Source organism: Pleurodeles waltl, chromosome 4_2 (assembly GCF_031143425.1).
Source record: "Pleurodeles waltl isolate 20211129_DDA chromosome 4_2, aPleWal1.hap1.20221129, whole genome shotgun sequence".
In the NCBI taxonomy this organism is placed as follows: domain Eukaryota; kingdom Metazoa; phylum Chordata; class Amphibia; order Caudata; family Salamandridae; genus Pleurodeles; species Pleurodeles waltl.
Genome location: NC_090443.1, coordinates 41,769,077 through 41,783,960, shown reverse-complemented (window position 1 = coordinate 41,783,960; position 14,884 = coordinate 41,769,077). Strand labels below are relative to the sequence as shown.

Sequence of the window (14,884 nt, the reverse complement as noted above, 5' to 3'; positions counted from 1 at the left end):
GTTTTTCAGCCATTGTGTAATTTGTTTGCTGGTGCTTAGTAACAGACATAACAGAAGGCTAGAGCTGCTGCTCTGTGAGACGCAGAAGAGTCCAGGAAATTGGCAACATTCAAGAAAAAAATGCAATTTTGATGCAAAACTCCAGAGGATTCCCTCACACTGATGGGAGGCTGAAAACGGACAACTGGAGCCACTGAGGGAAGGAGCGCTCAACGCTGCTGCATCAGACTGGTCAGAGCTCAGGTCATAAATGAGGTGAACAGACTACATTTATTCTACAGCTGTTTTTAATGTTTAGTTTATTTTTATTGTTCACTAGTATAACATGGTCTGTCGAAGATTACTCGTCTTGCCATGGGGAACATTCAAGAATTGTAATGTATGAAAGATTCAGTGCTGGAGAAAAAAGCTCTCCCTAAATGACTGCAACAACTATTCTGATGTCAGGGCCCCACTTTTCAACGACCAAGGACTCAGGCAAGATGTTTTCTGTCTGGCATCATACAACTGAAAGAGACTTTTTCCTGAGAAGAGAACTGCTGAATCCATGTGCTGACTGAACAGAGGTATAATGTGTCCAAAAGGCAATTTGTTTCAAGTAGCTTTAGTCCTAAGTATCTCATTAACAAATGGTTGGCACAAACACTTTAACACACAAGCATGCTACTACTTAAAAACACCAATACAAATCAACACTAAGGACCCAAGAAGCTGAAATTCAGACTTACCTCCCAAACTTATCACGTCTCCTCAAATCCGCACCACTGCTCAACAGCAAATTAAGACATTCAACGTTCCTAGAATACACACAGACAAAGTTAGTCCACATTGAATCTGGATGGAAACAAACTAGTAGATGCCCCAGAACTACATTGGAAACCTTAGTAAGTGTGTATGATGCCTTCTTTTAAACAGTCACTGCAGATAGAACCAGGCGCTGTGCAGTCCTTCCAGAGCGGATACTGAAGGGCGCTAGGTAGTATGGTCCAATGCAGAAATCATAAGCTTTCTATTTGGGATATGCAGGCTTTCCTGTGCTGAAACTGTGGGATAGAACACTTGAGAATCAGACTGCAGTGCTGACACTGCATAGAAGGAATAGAGGTGGCACGTCTCTTTCAGTTCTAAGACTGCATGACTATGAGAGGTGCTGCCCATCTGCGGTCAACACTGAAAGCCCAAACTAGAGGTAGTGTTGTGTTTCCAGTGCTGACAACAGAACAAGACCAAAGTTGATGAAAACCTAATGCTGACACAGGAATGAGGAATTACAAAGTGCAGTTGTAGGAAGTTGGCTCTGTATGTGCTATTTCAAAGTAAGGAATAGCCTGCACAGAGTCCAAGGGTTCCCCTTAGAGGTAAGATAGTGGCAAAAAGAGATAATACCAATGCTCTATTTTGTGGTAGTGTGGTCGAGCAGTAGGCTTATCCAAGGAGTAGTGTTAAGCATTTGTTGTACATACACATAGACAATAAATGAGGTACACACACTCAGAGACAAATCCAGCCAATAGGTTTTTATATAGAAAAATATCTTTTCTTAGTTTATTTTAAGAACCACAGGTTCAAATTCTACATGTAATATCTCATTCGAAAGGTATTGCAGGTAAGTACTTTAGGAACTTCAAATCATCAAAATTGCATGTATACTTTTCAAGTTATTCACAAATAGCTGTTTTAAAAGTGGACACTTAGTGCAATTTTCACAGTTCCTAGGGGAGGTAAGTTTTTGTTAGGTTAACCAGGTAAGTAAGACACTTACAGGGCTTAGTTCTTGGTCCAAGGTAGCCCACCGTTGGGGGTTCAGAGCAACCCCAAAGTCACCACACCAGCAGCTCAGGGCCGGTCAGGTGCAGAGTTCAAAGTGGTGCCCAGAACACATAGGCTAGAATGGAGAGAAGGGGGTGCCCCGGTTCCGGTCTGCTTGCAGGTAAGTACCCGCGTCTTCGGAGGGCAGACCAGGGGGTTTTTGTAGGGCACCGGGGGGGACACAAGTCCACAGAGAAATTTCACCCTCAGCAGCGCGGGGGCGGCCGGGTGCAGTGTAGAAACAGGCGTCGGGTTTGCAATGTTAGTCTATGAGAGATCTCGGGATCTCTTCAGCGCTGCAGGCAGGCAAGGGGGGGATTCCTCGGGGAAACCTCCACTTGGGCGAGGGAGAGGGACTCCTGGGGGTCACTCCTCCAGTGAAAGTCCGGTCCTTCAGGTCCTGGGGGCTGCGGGTGCAGGGTCTCTCCCAGGCGTCGGGACTTTAGGTTCAAAGAGTCGCGGTCAGGGGAAGCCTCGGGATTCCCTCTGCAGGCGGCGCTGTGGGGGCTCAGGGGGGACAGGTTTTGGTACTCACAGTATCAGAGTAGTCCTGGGGTCCCTCCTGAGGTGTTGGATCGCCCCCAGCCGAGTCGGGGTCGCCGGGTGCAGTGTTGCAAGTCTCACGCTTCTTGCGGGGAGCTTGCAGGGTTCTTTAACGCTGCTGGAAACAAAGTTGCAGCTTTTCTTGGAGCAGGTCCGCTGTCCTCGGGAGTTTCTTGTCTTTTCGAAGCAGGGGCAGTCCTCAGAGGATGTCGAGGTCGCTGGTCCCTTTGGAAGGCGTCGCTGGAGCAGGATCTTTGGAAGGCAGGAGACAGGCCGGTGAGTTTCTGGAGCCAAGGCAGTTGTCGTCTTCTGGTCTTCCGCTGCAGGGGTTTTCAGCTGGGCAGTCCTTCTTCTTGTAGTTGCAGGAATCTAATTTTCTAGGGTTCAGGGTAGCTCTTAAATACTAAATTTAAGGGCGTGTTTAGGTCTGGGGGGTTAGTAGCCAATGGCTACTAGCCCCGAGGGTGGGTACACCCTCTTTGTGCCTCCTCCCAAGGGGAGGGGGACACAATCCTAACCCTATTGGGGGAATCCTCCATCTGCAAGATGGAGGATTTCTAAAAGTTAGAGTCACCTCAGCTCAGGACACCTTAGGGGCTGTCCTGACTGGCCAGTGACTCCTCCTTGTTTTTCTCATTATTTTCTCCGGCCTTGCCGCCAAAAGTGGGGCCTGGCCGGAGGGGGCGGGCAACTCCACTAGCTGGAGTGTCCTGCTGGGTTGGCACAAAGGAGGTGAGCCTTTGAGGCTCACCGCCAGGTGTGACAATTCCTGCCTGGGGGAGGTGTTAGCATCTCCACCCAGTGCAGGCTTTGTTACTGGCCTCAGAGTGACAAAGGCACTCTCCCCATGGGGCCAGCAACATGTCTCGGTTTGTGGCAGGCTGCTAAAACTAGTCAGCCTACACAGATAGTCGGTTAAGTTTCAGGGGGCACCTCTAAGGTGCCCTCTGTGGTGTATTTTACAATAAAATGTACACTGGCATCAGTGTGCATTTATTGTGCTGAGAAGTTTGATACCAAACTTCCCAGTTTTCAGTGTAGCCATTATGGTGCTGTGGAGTTCGTGTTTGACAGACTCCCAGACCATATACTCTTATGGCTACCCTGCACTTACAATGTCTAAGGTTTTGTTTAGACACTGTAGGGGTACCATGCTCATGCACTGGTACCCTCACCTATGGTATAGTGCACCCTGCCTTAGGGCTGTAAGGCCTGCTAGAGGGGTGGCTTACCTATACTGCATAGGCAGTGAGAGGCTGGCATGGCACCCTGAGGGGAGTGCCATGTCGACTTACTCGTTTTGTCCTCACTAGCACACACAAGCTGGCAAGCAGTGTGTCTGTGCTGAGTGAGAGGTCTCCAGGGTGGCATAAGACATGCTGCAGCCCTTAGAGACCTTCCTTGGCATCAGGGCCCTTGGTACTAGAAGTACCAGTTACAAGGGACTTATCTGGATGCCAGGGTCTGCCAATTGTGGATACAAAAGTACAGGTTAGGGAAAGAACACTGGTGCTGGGGCCTGGTTAGCAGGCCTCAGCACACTTTCAATTGTAAACATAGCATCAGCAAAGGCAAAAAGTCAGGGGGCAACCATGCCAAGGAGGCATTTCCTTACACAACCCCCCCCCAAACGAAAGAGGATGAGACTAACCTTTCCCAAGAGAGTCTTCATTTTCTAAGTGGAAGAACCTGGAAAGGCCATCTGCATTGGCATGGGCAGTCCCAGGTCTGTGTTCCACTATAAAGTCCATTCCCTGTAGGGAGATGGACCACCTCAACAGTTTAGGATTTTCACCTTTCATTTGCATCAGCCATTTGAGAGGTCTGTGGTCAGTTTGAACTAGGAAGTGAGTCCCAAAGAGGTATGGTCTCAGCTTCTTCAGGGACCAAACCACAGCAAAGGCCTCCCTCTCAATGGCACTCCAACGCTGCTCCCTGGGGAGTAACCTCCTGCTAATGAAAGCAACAGGCTGGTCAAGGCCATCATCATTTGTTTGGGACAAAACTGCCCCTATCCCATGTTCAGAGGCATCAGTCTGCACAATGAACTGCTTAGAATAATCTGGAGCTTTTAGAACTGGTGCTGAGCACATTGCTTGTTTCAGGGTGTCAAAGGCCTGTTGGCATTCCACAGTCCAGTTCACTTTCTTGGGCATTTTCTTGGAGGTGAGTTCAGTGAGGGCTGTCACAAGGGATCCATATCCCTTCACAAACCTCCTGTAATACCCAGTCAAGCCAAGGAATGCCCTGACTTGAGTCTGGGTTTTTGGAGCTACCCAGTCCAGAATAGTCTGGATCTTGGGTTGGAGTGGCTGAACTTGGCCTCCACCTACAAGGTGGCCCAAGTAAACCACAGTTCCCTGCCCTATCTGGCATTTGGATGCCTTGATAGAGAGGCCTGCAGATTGCAGAGCCTTCAAAACCTTCTTCAGGTGGACCAGGTGATCCTGCCAGGTGGAGCTAAAGACAGCAATATCATCAAGATAAGCTGTGCTAAAGGACTCCAAGCCAGCAAGGACTTGATTCACCAACCTTTGGAAGGTGGCAGGGGCATTCTTTAAACCAAAGGGCATAACAGTAAACTGGTAATGCCCATCAGGTGTGGAGAATGCTGTTTTCTCTTTTGCTCCAGGTGCCATTTTTATTTGCCAGTACCCTGCTGTCAAGTCAAAGGTACTTAAGAATTTGGCAGCACCTAATTTGTCTATGAGCTCATCAGCTCTAGGAATTGGATGAGCATCTGTCTTGGTGACAGAGTTGAGCCCTCTGTAGTCCACACAAAACCTCATCTCTTTCTTTCCATCTTTGGTGTGAGGTTTGGGGACTAAGACCACTGGGCTAGCCCAGGGGCTGTCAGAGCGCTCAATTACTCCCAATTCCAGCATCTTGTGGACTTCCACCTTGATGCTTTCCTTAACATGGTCAGACTGTCTAAAGATTTTGTTTTTGACAGGCATGCTGTCTCCTGTGTCCACATCATGGGTACACAGGTGTGTCTGACCAGGGGTTAAGGAGAAGAGTTCAGGAAACTGTTGTAGGACTCTCCTACAATCGGCTTGCTGTTGGCCAGAGAGGGTGTCTGAGTAGATCACTCCATCTACTGTGCCATCTTTTGGGTCTGATGACAGAAGATCAGGGAGAGGTTCACTCTCTGCCTCCTGATCCTCATCTGTTACCATCAACAGATTCACATCAGCCCTGTCATGGAAGAGCTTAAGGCGGTTCACATGGATCACCCTCTTGGGGCTCCTGCTTGTGCCCAGGTCCACCAAGTAGGTGACCTGACTCTTCCTTTCTAGTACTGGGTAAGGGCCACTCCATTTGTCCTGGAGTGCCCTGGGAGCCACAGGCTCCAGAACCCAGACTTTCTGCCCTGGTTGGAACTCAACCAGTGCAGCCTTTTGGTCATACCAAAACTTCTGGAGCTGTTGGCTGGCCTCAAGGTTTTTGGTTGCCTTTTCCATGTACTCTGCCATTCTAGAGCGAAGGCCAAGTACATAGTCCACTATGTCTTGTTTTGGCTCATGGAGAGGTCTCTCCCAGCCTTCTTTAACAAGAGCAAGTGGTCCCCTTACAGGATGACCAAACAGAAGTTCAAAGGGTGAGAATCCTACTCCCTTCTGTGGCACCTCTCTGTAAGCGAAAAGCAGACATGGCAAGAGGACATCCCATCTCCTTTTGAGCTTTTCTGGGAGCCCCATGATCATGCCTTTTAATGTCTTGTTGAATCTCTCCACCAAGCCATTAGTTTGTGGATGGTATGGTGTAGTGAATTTATAAGTCACTCCACACTCATTCCACATGTGCTTTAGGTATGCTGACATGAAGTTGGTACCTCTGTCAGACACCACCTCCTTAGGGAAACCCACTCTGGTAAAGATACCAATGAGGGCCTTGGCTACTGCAGGGGCAGTAGTCGACCTAAGGGGAATAGCTTCAGGATACCTGGTAGCATGATCCACTACTACCAGGATATACATATTTCCTGAGGCTGTGGGAGGTTCTAGTGGACCAACTATGTCCACACCCACTCTTTCAAAGGGAACCCCCACCACTGGAAGTGGAATGAGGGGGGCCTTTGGATGCCCACCTGTCTTACCACTGGCTTGACAGGTGGGGCAGGAGAGGCAAAACTCCTTAACCATGTTGGACATATTGGGCCAGTAGAAGTGGTTGACTAACCTCTCCCACGTCTTGGTTTGTCCCAAATGTCCAGCAAGGGGAATGTCATGGGCCAATGTTAGGATGAACTCTCTGAACAGCTGAGGCACTACCACTCTCCTAGTGGCACCAGGTTTGGGGTCTCTGGCCTCAGTGTACAGGAGTCCATCTTCCCAATAGACCCTATGCGTTCCATTTTTCTTGCCTTTGGACTCTTCAGCAGCTTGCTGCCTAAGGCCTTCAAGAGAGGGACAGGTTTCTTGTCCCTTACACAGCTCCTCCCTTGAGGGTCCCCCTGGGCCTAAGAGCTCAACCTGGTAAGGTTCAAGCTCCAAAGGCTCAGTTCCCTCAGAGGGCAGAACTTCTTCCTGAGAAGAGAGGTTCCCTTTCTTTTGCTGTGTTGCAGTTGGTTTCCCAACTGACTTTCCTTTCCTCTTGGTAGGCTGGGCCATTCTTCCAGACTCCAGCTCTACTTGTTCACCCTGTGCCTTGCATTGTGCTCTTGTTTTCACACACACCAGTTCAGGGATACCCAGCATTGCTGCATGGGTTTTTAGTTCTACCTCAGCCCATGCTGAGGACTCCAGGTCATTTCCAAGCAGACAGTCCACTGGGATATTTGAGGAGACCACCACCTGTTTCAGGCCATTGACCCCTCCCCATTCTAAAGTAACCATTGCCATGGGATGTACTTTTTTCTGATTGTCAGCGTTGGTGACTGTGTAAGTTTTTCCAGTCAGGTATTGGCCAGGGGAAACCAGTTTCTCTGTCACCATGGTGACACTGGCACCTGTATCCCTCAGGCCCTCTATTCTAGTCCCATTAATTAAGAGTTGCTGTCTGTATTTTTGCATGTTAGGCGGCCAGACAGCTAGTGTGGCTAAATCCACCCCACCCTCAGAAACTAGAGTAGCTTCAGTGTGGACCCTGATTTGCTCTGGGCACACTGTTGATCCCACTTGGAGACTAGCCATACCAGTGTTACCTGGATGGGAGTTTGGAGTGGAACCTTTCTTGGGACAGGCCTTGTCTCCAGTTTGGTGTCCATGCTGTTTACAGCTATGACACCAGGCCTTTTTGGGATCAAAGTTTTTACCCTTGTACCCATTGTTTTGTGAAGAGGCTCTGGGCCCACCCTCCTGTGCAGGTTTTTGGGGGCCTGTAGAAGATTCTTTACTATTTTTAGTTTTGGTTGTCTCATCACCCTTCCCCTGGGGAGTCTTGGTGACCCCTTTCTTTTGGTCACCCCCTGTTGAAGTCTTGGACACCCTTGTCTTGACCCAATGGTCCGCCTTCTTTCCCAATTCTTGGGGAGAAATTGGTCCTAGGTCTACCAGATGCTGATGCAGTTTATCATTGAAACAATTACTTAACAGGTGTTCTTTCACAAATAAATTGTACAGCCCATCATAATTACTTACACCACTGCCTTGAATCCAACCATCTAGTGTTTTCACTGAGTAGTCAACAAAGTCAACCCAGGTCTGGCTCGAGGATTTTTGAGCCCCCCTGAACCTAATCCTGTACTCCTCAGTGGAGAATCCAAAGCCCTCAATCAGGGTACCCTTCATGAGGTCATAAGATTCTGCATCTTTTCCAGAGAGTGTGAGGAGTCTATCCCTACACTTTCCAGTGAACATTTCCCAAAGGAGAGCACCCCAGTGAGATCTGTTCACTTTTCTGGTTACACAAGCCCTCTCAAAAGCTGTGAACCACTTGGTGATGTCATCACCATCTTCAAATTTTGTCACAATCCCTTTGGGGATTTTTAACATGTCAGGAGAATCTCTGACCCTATTTATATTGCTGCCACCATTGATGGGTCCTAGGCCCATCTCTTGTCTTTCCCTTTCTATGGCTAGGAGCTGTCTCTCTAAAGCCAATCTTTTGGCCATCCTGGCTAACAGGAGGTCATCTTCACTGAGAGCATCCTCAGTGATTTCAGAAATGTGGGACCCTCCTGTGAGGGACTCACTATTTCTGACTAACACAGTTGGAGACAGGACTTGAGGGGTCCTGTTCTCCCTATTTAGGACTGGAGGAGGGACATTGGCCTCCAAGTCACTAATTTCTTCCTCTGTGATGTCATCATCAGAGGGGTTGGCTTTTTCAAACTCTGCCAACAGCTCCTGGAGCTGAATTTTGGTAGGTCTGGAGCCAATGGTTATTTTCTTTATATTACAGAGAGACCTTAGCTCCCTCATCTTAAGATGGAGGTAAGGTGTGGTGTCGAGTTCCACCACATTCATCTCTGTATCAGACATTATTCTGCTAAGAGTTGGAATACTTTTTAAAGAATCTAAAACTGTTTCTAGAATCTAATTTCAAACTTTTAACAAACTTTTAAACTCTAAAAGACAATGCTAAACAGGGACTTAACACACAAGGCCCTAGCAGGACTTTTAAGAATTTAGAAAAATTTCAAATTGCAAAAATGAATTTCTAATGACAATTTTGGAATTTGTCGTGTGATCAGGTATTGGCTGAGTAGTCCAGCAAATGCAAAGTCTTGTACCCCACCGCTGATCCACCAATGTAGGAAGTTGGCTCTGTATGTGCTATTTCAAAGTAAGGAATAGCCTGCACAGAGTCCAAGGGTTCCCCTTAGAGGTAAGATAGTGGCAAAAAGAGATAATACCAATGCTCTATTTTGTGGTAGTGTGGTCGAGCAGTAGGCTTATCCAAGGAGTAGTGTTAAGCATTTGTTGTACATACACATAGACAATAAATGAGGTACACACACTCAGAGACAAATCCAGCCAATAGGTTTTTATATAGAAAAATATATTTTCTTAGTTTATTTTAAGAACCACAGGTTCAAATTCTACATGTAATATCTCATTCGAAAGGTATTGCAGGTAAGTACTTTAGGAACTTCAAATCATCAAAATTGCATGTATACTTTTCAAGTTATTCACAAATAGCTGTTTTAAAAGTGGACACTTAGTGCAATTTTCACAGTTCCTAGGGGAGGTAAGTTTTTGTTAGGTTAACCAGGTAAGTAAGACACTTACAGGGCTTAGTTCTTGGTCCAAGGTAGCCCACCGTTGGGGGTTCAGAGCAACCCCAAAGTCACCACACCAGCAGCTCAGGGCCGGTCAGGTGCAGAGTTCAAAGTGGTGCCCAAAACACATAGGCTAGAATGGAGAGAAGGGGGTGCCCCGGTTCCGGTCTGCTTGCAGGTAAGTACCCGCGTCTTCGGAGGGCAGACCAGGGGGGTTTTGTAGGGCACCGGGGGGGACACAAGTCCACACAGAAATTTCACCCTCAGCAGCGCGGGGGCGGCCGGGTGCAGTGTAGAAACAGGCGTCGGGTTTGCAATGTTAGTCTATGAGAGATCTCGGGATCTCTTCAGCGCTGCAGGCAGGCAAGGGGGGGATTCCTCGGGGAAACCTCCACTTGGGCGAGGGAGAGGGACTCCTGGGGGTCACTCCTCCAGTGAAAGTCCGGTCCTTCAGGTCCTGGGGGCTGCGGGTGCAGGGTCTCTCCCAGGCGTCGGGACTTTAGGTTCAAAGAGTCGCGGTCAGGGGAAGCCTCGGGATTCCCTCTGCAGGCGGCGCTGTGGGGGCTCAGGGGGGACAGGTTTTGGTACTCACAGTATCAGAGTAGTCCTGGGGTCCCTCCTGAGGTGTTGGATCGCCCCCAGCCGAGTCGGGGTCGCCGGGTGCAGTGTTGCAAGTCTCACGCTTCTTGCGGGGAGCTTGCAGGGTTCTTTAACGCAGCTGGAAACAAAGTTGCAGCTTTTCTTGGAGCAGGTCCGCTGTCCTCGGGAGTTTCTTGTCTTTTCGAAGCAGGGGCAGTCCTCAGAGGATGTCGAGGTCGCTGGTCCCTTTGGAAGGCGTCGCTGGAGCAGGATCTTTGGAAGGCAGGAGACAGGCCGGTGAGTTTCTGGAGCCAAGGCAGTTGTCGTCTTCTGGTCTTCCGCTGCAGGGGTTTTCAGCTGGGCAGTCCTTCTTCTTGTAGTTGCAGGAATCTAATTTTCTAGGGTTCAGGGTAGCTCTTAAATACTAAATTTAAGGGCGTGTTTAGGTCTGGGGGGTTAGTAGCCAATGGCTACTAGCCCTGAGGGTGGGTACACCCTCTTTGTGCCTCCTCCCAAGGGGAGGGGGACACAATCCTAACCCTAATGGGGGGAATCCTCCATCTGCAAGATGGAGGATTTCTAAAAGTTAGAGTCACCTCAGCTCAGGACACCTTAGGGGCTGTCCTGACTGGCCAGTGACTCCTCCTTGTTTTTCTCATTATTTTCTCCGGCCTTGCCGCCAAAAGTGGGGCCTGGCCGGAGGGGGCGGGCAACTCCACTAGCTGGAGTGTCCTGCTGGGTTGGCACAAAGGAGGTGAGCCTTTGAGGCTCACCGCCAGGTGTGACAATTCCTGCCTGGGGGAGGTGTTAGCATCTCCACCCTGTGCAGGCTTTGTTACTGGCCTCAGAGTGACAAAGGCACTCTCCCCATGGGGCCAGCAACATGTCTCGGTTTGTGGCAGGCTGCTAAAACTAGTCAGCCTACACAGATAGTCGGTTAAGTTTCAGGGGGCACCTCTAAGGTGCCCTCTGTGGTGTATTTTACAATAAAATGTACACTGGCATCAGTGTGCATTTATTGTGCTGAGAAGTTTGATACCAAACTTCCCAGTTTTCAGTGTAGCCATTATGGTGCTGTGGAGTTCGTGTTTGACAGACTCCCAGACCATATACTCTTATGGCTACCCTGCACTTACAATGTCTAAGGTTTTGTTTAGACACTGTAGGGGTACCATGCTCATGCACTGGTACCCTCACCCATGGTATAGTGCACCCTGCCTTAGGGCTGTAAGGCCTGCTAGAGGGGTGGCTTACCTATACTGCATAGGCAGTGAGAGGCTGGCATGGCACCCTGAGGGGAGTGCCATGTCGACTTACTCGTTTTGTCCTCACTAGCACACACAAGCTGGCAAGCAGTGTGTCTGTGCTGAGTGAGAGGTCTCCAGGGTGGCATAAGACATGCTGCAGCCCTTAGAGACCTTCCTTGGCATCAGGGCCCTTGGTACTAGAAGTACCAGTTACAAGGGACTTATCTGGATGCCAGGGTCTGCCAATTGTGGATACAAAAGTACAGGTTAGGGAAAGAACACTGGTGCTGGGGCCTGGTTAGCAGGCCTCAGCACACTTTCAATTGTAAACATAGCATCAGCAAAGGCAAAAAGTCAGGGGGCAACCATGCCAAGGAGGCATTTCCTTACAGCAGTGTTGACAATGCAGTTCAGGACTAGTACTGGCAGGGTAAGGGTACGTGAAATCACACCATTGCTGATACTACACAGATGAGGATGTACATTGTTGCTGTGCAGAAACTGCTGGTGTAGTTAGGTCTGGTGTGAGCCTCCTAATACGGACACTGCAGCACCCATGCCACTGGGGTTATTTCAATTGTGTCACTGTTGGCCTAGACAAATTGCGCTCATTTCAGTTTAAATTTTGTATGTGAGATTAAGGCTGTCTGGACCTTTAATACTGGCACTGTAACACATGCAGATGTAAGGTCATTCCAGTGTTGAAGCTGCAAGACTAAGGATCGTGAAGTGCCAATGCAGACACAGGCTGCACTGCTCACAGCGGAATGCAGTGAAAATCACAAGTAGATTCAGACTCCCCAGTGCTCAAACAGGTGGACTAGAGAAGGTGTGGAGCTTCTGCAGATACTGCATGTGCAACTAGGCATATCATCCTAATGCAGGCATACAGCACCAATGCTTTGATCCTCACCTCCCCAAAATCTCTGCTCATCCAGTGTCACAAATAAAATGTGCACACCTAATCTGCTGCATCAACAAACACATAGGGGTAATGACCCCATGAACAAAATTAAGAGAAGCACATCAAAATCTCACACCTAATTTCCTAATATATTCAGTCACAAAATAGAAACAAACACCCACTCACACCATTATGACTACACAAATACAGATCCTAAACCAACTGCACTCCCACATTTTCTATATTCATCAACATCTACCACAAACACCTCAACACAGCCACACGCATTCACCCGCCTCCCATCCATTGCACCATTTAGAGCTTTAAAACATAACTTACATGCTCCACCACCATCCCTAATCCATACACCTCCCACCTTAAAGAGACGCAAACTAGATAAACAACAAACCACTCTTCACAACTTTGCATCTCCTAGTCTGTTACACAACAAGATTGCTCTACAAAAACCAGAAACGCCCAACAACTCTCTCTCAACCACTACCTCCACAATCTATACACACAGACCCAACAAAATGCCTTCTAAGCTTGCTGGACCAGGAGTACGATACAGACAAACAACACTATTGCTATCCTGGTACAGCTAATACCAAAACAAATAATACACCTGTTACAAGTTCAACTAATACTACTCACTCTTACAGAAAAAGTCACACCACCACCAAAACACAATCTCTAGACTGCCTACTAATAAATGCTCAATGACTCTCTAAAAACAAGCATCACATCTACGATCTACTCACTGACACAAAACTTGACTTAATCTTTATAACTAAATCACGGTTGGGAGATGACATGGCTCCAGTGCTGCATGAAGCCGTTCCTCCAGGCTATCAAACTGCCACACAAAAGCGCATTGGCAAAAGGGGTGGACTAGCAGTTATACTCAAGGAAACAATAAAATCTCACAACACTTCCAAACAAGGTTGTGAGACCCTCATCACCAGATGTAACCCTACACCAACTTCCTTCTGTAACTTCCTCCATCTTTCCAGGCCACTACCTATCAAAGCAGCAATCCCAAACACGTTTCCAGACACAGTTTCAAACCGTATGACACTACACTCAAACCTATGCATCTTGGTCACCTATACATATGGTTTACAAACCCAATATGTCACATCCAAAAACTATCATCACTGGCCTAAACACACTGAACCTACATCAGATCATCCACAATCCCATACATATCGCTCAGGACATCCTAGATGCCATTTTTGCAAATACAGAACTAGTTACCTTTCAAAGGATTACTCCAGTCACATGGTCAGACCACCAGCTTTCCAACACAACACCATAAATGACCACACTTAAAGCCACTTTACATGCAACTACATAGCGAGTGTGGAATAAACTCAATTTTGAAAACACAGCTAACATTCAACACAGATCTGGTCACAATACATTTAGTTCAAAGCCTCTATGAGTAGCACCAAAAAACATTTGATATCCTAATACTACCAAGGACTATAAAACAGTTCAAAAGAAAACAGGCCCCTTGTATGAATGTAGAACTGAAAAAAAGAAAGAAAAGAAAACAAACTGCAAGGCCGCAATCCACCTGGGTCAAAACAAATAATCAAGAGAAACTCCACCTACACAACCTTAACAGAATATACAAGCCAACAACCAAAAAAGCTAAAAAGGATACCATTAGAACATAATTCAAAATGTTAAATGTGCACATAAAGAATTTCACAAAATTGCCACTGAATTTCATATACCTAAATGCACAGGAGGAACTAATTCCATTTCTCAAGAATGTATTGACAAACAGGCAAGTTATTACACAACCAAAGCAGACATGTTGGCTCATATTTAAAACATAGCAAACCATTAGCACCGCATCCATTTCCAACGACCCCCTCCCAGGGTAGACTAACCCAGCCCCTACATTCCTTCAAACAACTATCAGAAGGTTAATTTATTTACCTTGTCAAAACAAGCAGGCCAGCTGGTTGCCCTTCTGACCCTTTTCCACCACAAATCTTCAAGAAAATTATTTTAGCTACCTCTGCTCCCACACTGGTCAGAACAATCATCATAATTTTTTAACTTCAGTAATATTCCCCTCTATGAAACATTATACATACACCCATTATTAAAGGAACAAAAACCTGGACCCACATGACCCAAATAACTGCAGACGACTTACAAATGGACCTTTCTTGGAAAAACTAATAGAAAAAGCAGCATTTACCTAGATGTCACAATTCATTGAAGATTACTCCATTGTCTAAAGCTGGCCTTTTATGTGGTATGTGAATACCAACTAAAGGGTCCAGGGCTTCCCCAGTGAGTGGACAGGGATTCCTGTGCAATACCAAAGTGCTCTATTTAGGGGTAGTGTGTTGAGCAGCATTAGGCTTAACAGAGGAGTGCAAGACAAATATACACAATAGTCAATAAATGAGACACGACTCAAGCAGGAGATCCACACCAATTTATAAAAATAGCGAGTATCTTTATATATACTTAGGTATCAGAGAAAAATAGTTTAGATAAGTACGTTTTTAAATAGGAATTCTTTTCAATTTACAAAGTGGAGGCAGTGCAATTTCTGAGTTCTGCAATGTTATCTTATGAGAGGAAAAACAAGTTCTGCAAACAGGTAGCGTA

General features: G+C 47.2%; 1 protein-coding gene across 4 annotated transcripts in view; it reads right to left on the bottom strand.

Annotated features, from left to right (window-relative positions):
- ANKRD52 (ankyrin repeat domain 52) overlaps positions 1-14,884 on the bottom strand; it is a 664,467-nt gene that overhangs the window by 529,271 nt on the left and 120,312 nt on the right. For all 4 annotated transcript variants that reach the window (XM_069230557.1, XM_069230556.1, XM_069230555.1 and 1 more), the window contains one exon: positions 729-797. In XM_069230557.1, the coding sequence (XP_069086658.1) occupies positions 729-797 (69 nt within the window). The remainder of the gene's footprint in view (positions 1-728; positions 798-14,884) is intronic.